The sequence below is a fragment of the Erythranthe guttata genome, chromosome 13, assembly GCF_056151865.1.
Source record: "Erythranthe guttata isolate IM_541 chromosome 13, IM_541, whole genome shotgun sequence".
NCBI classification, from domain to species: domain Eukaryota; kingdom Viridiplantae; phylum Streptophyta; class Magnoliopsida; order Lamiales; family Phrymaceae; genus Erythranthe; species Erythranthe guttata.
In genome coordinates, this window is record NC_142545.1 from 9,747,495 (window position 1) to 9,755,008 (window position 7,514).

The 7,514-nt window shown below is 38.2% G+C and overlaps 1 protein-coding gene across 1 annotated transcript; it reads left to right on the top strand.

The window, feature by feature from the left end:
• The first annotated feature begins 1,072 nt into the window (after positions 1–1,072).
• Positions 1,073–2,041, top strand: LOC105966703 (chlorophyll a-b binding protein 3C, chloroplastic). Its single transcript, XM_012991285.2, has one exon. The coding sequence runs from the start codon at positions 1,163–1,165 to the stop codon at positions 1,958–1,960; it is 798 nt and encodes a 265-aa protein (XP_012846739.2). The 5' UTR covers positions 1,073–1,162; the 3' UTR covers positions 1,961–2,041.
• The last annotated feature ends 5,473 nt before the right edge of the window (positions 2,042–7,514 follow it).

Consider the following 7,514-nt stretch of genomic DNA (forward strand, 5'->3'; position numbering starts at 1 on the left):
AAATGAAAAAAGTTGTTCCAAAATCGGAACTTTTCGGATCGGAATCGGCGGAAATTGGAAATTCCGTTCCAACTTGCACCCCTAGGTATAATTGAAATCTTGCTACTATTAGTCACCCAAACTAACAACAAAAGGGGTTCTCTCAAATTAGAAAAAAAAGAGGGAGTTCTCTCCTACATGAATTCGCCAAATATGGGGTGGGTAATGCTTATTTTTCCGTGGACAAATTGTACGTCACCCCTATAAATTTCTATTTTTCGCACTTTACCCCTCCAAATTTAATAAAGTGAATGCCCCCTTTCAAAATGCTATTCTTGTTGCACATTATCCCTATAACAAAATTCTGATGGATTATTTATCGGAATGGACTTTTTTTGTTGCACGTTACCACTTTAAATGTTATTTTTGTTGCACTTTGCCCATAAAAATATTATTTTTCTGCACATTGCCGATTTAAAATGTTATTTTTGGTGCACGATGTCCACTGGTAATTGGCTTTTGGAGCAAAGGGCAACTAAACCAATAATTCGAAGTGGGTAGATCCCTTTGTAGAATTTTTAGGGGTGAAAATGCAAGAATGGAAAATTTATAGAGAGTGAAGTGCATTTTGTCCTTTTTTTTCCAAAAAAAAAATAAATTGTCATGAAGTATTTGAAGTGTATCTGCATATTTTTTTATTATCTGGAAAAAGATATAATTAGTTCCCTAATAAATAAACAATTACATAAACCAACACATCTTCGGATGTTGTGTGTGATTCCTAAAAATCGTACGCATGTGGCTATGCTTCAATATGAGGATGTTCAGATATTCACATCCAACTCCAAGCATCTCTATTTTCATACATACATATTCAGACCGCACACTTGGCAAAACCTCATTGGTCAAAAGAAAACACTCACACATCTCGTGAGATTCTTACATCCTCATGTCTCCAAATTCAAAGAGGATTAGTGGTGATAGCCGTTGCCAAATATACATATATGCCACCTAGACCAATAGCAATCTGGATAATGATATTTAGATAATTATTAGGACCCTCGCTCGTAATTAATCCCAGTTCATATAAATACCTGATCACTTGCCTGACTTAGAAATCAACCAACACACATTAAAAATTCTTTGCAAATACATATTCTTTCATTTGATAATTAATACAATAATGGCTGCCTCTTCAATGGCGTTGTCTTCCCCATCTTTCGCCGGACAGGCAGTGAAGCTCTCTCCCGAAATCAGCGCCAACTACAGCCGTGTCTCAATGAGGAAAACCGCCGCAAAGCCGAAGCCTGCTTCATCCGGCAGCCCATGGTACGGCCCAGACCGTGTCAAGTATTTGGGCCCATTCTCCGGGGAGGCACCTAGCTACCTCACCGGTGAGTTCCCAGGTGACTACGGGTGGGACACCGCTGGACTTTCAGCTGACCCCGAAACATTCTCCAAGAACCGTGAGCTTGAAGTGATCCACTCAAGATGGGCCATGCTTGGTGCTCTTGGTTGCGTCTTCCCCGAGCTTTTGGCCCGCAATGGTGTAAAGTTCGGTGAGGCTGTTTGGTTCAAGGCCGGATCACAAATCTTCAGTGAGGGTGGCCTCGACTATTTGGGCAACCCAAGCTTGGTCCATGCTCAGAGCATATTGGCCATTTGGGGTGTCCAAGTTGTTTTGATGGGAGCTATTGAGGGCTATAGAATTGCCGGTGGGCCCCTCGGTGAGGTGGTTGACCCACTTTACCCGGGTGGTAGCTTCGACCCATTGGGCCTTGCTGATGACCCGGAAGCCTTCGCTGAGCTCAAGGTAAAGGAGCTAAAGAACGGCAGACTTGCAATGTTCTCCATGTTCGGATTCTTTGTTCAGGCTATTGTTACCGGAAAGGGCCCACTCGAAAACCTTGCCGACCATCTTGCCGATCCCGTTAACAACAATGCCTGGGCCTTTGCCACTAACTTCGTACCCGGAAAGTGAGCTCAAGTTAGGATAATGTGAGCCCACAAATTGTGTTCTTAATTTTTTTCGTGTAAATGAATTATTAGTTGTCACTATTAATTAATGCAATGTCTCTAGTGTAAATGGGTTTGATCTTATACTTGATCCTAGTTTTTAATACCTCTCTTAATATTACTGTGGTTGACGGTAATATTACTGTTGTTATTGTAATATTACTGTCACTCACAGTAATATTAATTATTTTGACTTTTTATTATGTTTACATTTGTTGAACAGGTCGACATAGTAATATTACTCTAACGGGTCGACATAGTAATATTACTCTATTACACAATAATAATGAGTTTTGTTGTGTTAATATTACTGTGCTAGAGATTAATATAGCAATATTACTGTGCTAGAGATTAATATAGCAATATTACTGTGTTAAACTGTAGTTTAATTAATTTTACTGTGTTTAACAGTAATATAGTTAATATTAATGTCAATCACAACAATATTGTTGTTTAAACGAAAAAAAAATATTAAAGAAAGAGAAAAAAAACGAAAAAATTAACGCCGGAGACCGGTGGTTGAAAAATCAGGAGGAAAAAAAGAAAAAATGTCAACGCTGGAAACCGGCGAATAAATTCGGAAGAAAAAAAAAATCGAAAAGTCAACGTCGGAATCCGACGGCAAAAAAAAAATTTGAAACAAAAAAGTTTTGGGTCACAATTGAATAATTTGTAAAATTTGGAGTTAAATTGAGGTTAAATTAAATTAAGGATGAAATTGGAGCATATTAAAGTATGAGGGGCTATTTTAATCTTTTACAACAATCTGGACCATGTGTGGACTTATTTGTAAAGAAATATTTTGTCTTGATCTCTTTATAATTAAGTACCCATTGATGGGCTTATTTATAATGACCCCTTTTTGATTTATAATATTTACATTTTAATAATAATAACAAAAAAAGAAAAAGAAAAGAAAAAAGAAAAAAAAAAAAACATATGAGTTAGAATTTAGAAACTTATCATAAGCAGAAACTTGAAGAGTATAAAGCTGTCAAAAAATCTCCGCCAAGATATACGAGAGAGAGACGCATAAATGGATAGAAATCATTAATTAAAGAAAAATAATAAAATTTGTTTTTGGTTCACCTCTTAAGCATTATGTTAATGTTTTTTCTCTTGGATTATGATTAATTTAGCATCTCACTTTAGTAATCTGAGTTGAGTGCTTATATGAATGAAGGAACCGTGGGATCAATTAGGGATGCTAATGGGTTGGTTCTGAGACGGGTTTATCTAAACCCGAGATCTGACTTGCGAAAAATATATAAAACCCAGATCCACCTCAACTCGTTTTTGCTTAGACCCCGACCCGGCCCAACCCATACCCGAATTAAAATATTCTGACTCGCCAGACCCGCTAGACCCGTTAACATTACAAAAAATCAATATTTTTAACTTTCATAATATTTTGATTGTATATTTTAATAAAAAGCTCAAAATTAAAATACAATATTTTTAAAAACTTGTACAAGTAATATAAAGTGAATAATAAATATATAATTAAGTATATTTAAGTTGTAGGATAAAAAAAATTCAAACGGCAAGACGACTATCGTTGATCGACAAGTTTGATAGATATTACTTACGACAAACCAGATTAAAAAAAATGAAATGGTGAAAAAATGACAAATGAGAATAGACACGATGAAAGTTGGCAGTTTAATGAATGAAATTTTAAATTAATTTGTATATGAAACACGTGGGTTTTTTCATAAAAGTGTTTTTAACTCTCTTACTTTCAAACTAAATTTTAGTTATGACTTAGTGGGCTAAGTAGTGCTTAGTGGGTTTAATTGTGGATATTATTCTAACTTCTTAACTAACCCACTAACCCATTTTCTTGAGTACTCTTGTGGTTGGTTTTCTTGCAGATCATGGGCTGAGGAGTGGAAGCTTGGAAAGTCTATAAATACCAAACTCAAGACTCAAGAAAGAAGTAGATTTCGAAGAAACAAAAAACGACTGCTGAAGTTTATCTACGAGAGTTTTAGTGTGTTTCTAGGATCTGTTGTACATACTCCTTACGAGTACATTATTTGAAATCTAGAATTTTTAATATTTCTCTTTTTGTTTCTAGATTTGAATGTAAGAATGATCATGAGAATGATTCATGTTGGGTTTCGGGCACGCATACGCAGCGGAAAACAAAAATTTTATGCGATTTAAACGAGTTTAAAATCACATAAGCACATGCCCGATAATTTAAATTCAATTAATTGCGTACCTTTGCGCTTCCAGCGAAAATTAAAGACAATTTACATGCTAATAATTTCTATCGAATTTAAATCAATTAACATGCTCGCGTTTAAACCAAATAACATGCTTGCAACGATTTAATCGATTACACATAATCACATAAAATCATACGAAACAAACATGAATACATAGTTTAAACAAAACTCAAATCGAAACTAGGGTTTCGCGTGTTTACCTCTTGAAGCGTGAGGTAGGCGCACTTAGCAAGTCGAGATTGCTACGGAAACCAATCCGTACAATCGGGGCAGCAGCGGTGCAGCGGCAAGAGCGGCGAGACGGCCACGGCGGCGCGTGAATCTCACGCGCAGAGAAGATGGCTAGCTGCTCTTCCCACTCCTATTGATCCAATCTGTTTGCTGATCTGAAATTACAGCCTTGCTCCGACTTCCGTATCTCCATGCGTATTTACTGGATGAATAATTCCTTCTGGACGATGGTAGATTTATGAGTCGTGAAGCTGCTGTCAAAATTTCACGTCCATCCGATCACCGGTTGATTTATGGCGAATTTTCTCGCTGGACAGCGCAGAAAATCCGAGAGCAGTTTTTCAGAATTGCCTTCTCGCATCTTCGATTCTTCAATCTTCCTCCTCTTGGATTTCACCTCGTATACTTCGATCTACTAAACACGTGGCACTAGACACGTAATAGTCAGAATAACGGAAGAAAAGAAATAAGGAAAGGAATACCGAAAGAGATCGGCCAACGGATGGCCGATTCCGGCGATTTTCCGGCGACGATGGCGCGGTGGCCGAGGGGAGATGGCCGAGCGTGAGAGAGGGAGCGGCTAGGGTTTTGGACGTGTTGTGTGTTTGTGCAAGACCTATAAATCATGTATTTATAGTCCCTTGCATAAAACCCTAACGGGCTTAAGTTGGACCGGACCCAACAGCTTAAGCTCGTTAGTTCCTTCACTTGCTCGTCTCTCTCAATTCAATGATCGGAAAATCGTAACAATTACATATTCGGATTCATTATAATGTCCTCGTCATTACGAGTGCCATCTTTCATTTTCCAACTTTCCAAAAGTGGAAACCCTAGTTCAGTGCACTTTCTAAATTTGGAAACTTCCCGATTTAGAAAGTTCACTACAACTTTCGCCTATTCTTTTCCTTTTCTTATTCTCATTCATAATTCTAAATTACGAATGTTGGACCCAATCATATTGACTTCCAATCATGCAAAGATAAACCATTTTATCTCTGACCGTTTATTCAAAGATCTCATGTGCACGAGCAGTGTGACCCTCGATGGTTCAGGTGTAAGCTAGCCGTGGGCCCACAACCCTTTGTGGTCAAAACTCGTCCCCTTAGAGTTACGATTAAGATGAAACTCGTTTCACCTTAACCACCCAACGAATCAAGATTGGCGTCTAGCAACTACGCGTCATGATTCCCTAGATACAAATGAAGTGCCTGCAAGAACCTTCAGATATAGTTAACGTACAGTACGGTCCCTTCGATTCATATGTCCCGATCGAACTAGAGGCATTGGTTCATCGAGACCTCTTTATATGTTCGATGACGGTGCGATCGTTCTAAGTGTTGTAATCCTTACGTGCATGACTTAGAGAATCGAATTCTCTAATCATCACTTAGTCAGCTCTGGCCAGAGACTTAGAATGATTACAAACTTTCAGAACACACAGGACATCCAAGACTATTCTAGCGATCGAATCCCCGACTACAATGCACAGACCTCCCACTAGATTTCGGACTGCACGAACACTGGCCCTTGGGATGGTCCTCGGTGGAACTCAGGGACAGGTCACGATACAGCTGGTCCTCTAGTGAAGTCACGGTGATGTCTAGGTCATAAGGACTAATGGTGTACAACTATACCATAGATATCTCTACTCGATTATTGGGAACCACTTAGAGATTTCTAGGGTGAGGGAGTTCAGTGAACTCGTCAACTTACGAGCACCCACTTATGCATGCCGATATCACAATACCGTTTACTGATGAGATGCAGTACACATACACTAAGTGCTAGTCTTAATGGGAAAGGCCGATATCCACATTAGTGGCGTAACCCTTCGACTAGGAACACGTTTAACAGTTATAATACTTAAGTAAATATCTCACGATCCTAACGATCAATTACTAGTACTTGTAATAACTGTAAGGACTATATCTATGCTTGTGACAAAGGGACAAAGATATAGAATGCCAAGGTGTTTTATCATTAATACGAATAAAGGTTCGTTTATTACAATAATAAATACGAAAGACCACAGCCACATGTTGGCTTGTTGGTCACCTACTCTAACAATTCATTCATAAGGAAGAAGTTTTCGTACATCTTCTATTTGTATTCTTGGAACACTGTTTTAATATAATTTTTCCATCCTGTAAAGGGCAAGTTCACAAGTTTTTACTTGTGAACATTTTTTAGATCTGTGTATTGTCTTTAGTTCTTTATATTTCCGCTGCATGTTTTCTCAAGTGTCACAACACTTAAGATAACATCTCTGTATTAAACGAATTCGGGACCATAAATTCTTTCAATTGGTATCAAGAGCCAACACTTGACGTATACTAAGTGTTTGTTCCTATTTCTTTTACAGAAACGAATTCGTGATGGATACTCAAATGACTGCTTCTATGCGACCTCCTGTACTTGATGGCACAAACTACACCTACTGGAAAGTCAAGATGAGGGCGTACATCAAAGCCATTGATGAGAGAGCCTGGAGATCTATTCTCACTGGTTGGAAGCCACCAACTATCACAGATGCGGATGGGGATGTATTTCCAACACCAGAATTACGGTGGACAGCAGATGATCTATCAAATGCCAATCAAAACTCAAAGGCGTTAAATGCAATCTTCAATTCAGTAGATTTAACAATGTTTAAATTAATTTCAGTGTGCACTTATGCAAAGGATGCATGGGAGGTTCTTCAGCTACATTGTGAAGGATCATACAGTGTCAGGAGAACTAAGCTCAGATTACTCTCTTCCAAATTTGAGAGACTAAGGATGGAAGAAACCGAAACAATTTCTCAATACAATGAGAAATTGATCGATTTAGCTAATGAATTTCAATCCTTAGGTGGTCCTTTGAGCAATGAGACACTGGTGAATAAGGTATTGAGAACTCTCCCAGAAAGATTCAGCATGACAGTTACTGCAATTGAGGAGGCCAAAGACACATCATCCTTACGTCTGGACGACCTAATTGGTAGCTTAAAGTCTAGGGAAATGAACTTTGAAGATCAAAGAAAGGAGAAAGGTAAGGCTATCTCAAATGCACTCC

Bases quoted from the DNA above. Each gene is read 5' to 3' on its own strand.
- LOC105966703 (XM_012991285.2), top strand. From the start codon at position 1,163: ATGGCTGCCTCTTCAATGGCGTTGTCTTCCCCATCTTTCGCCGGACAG.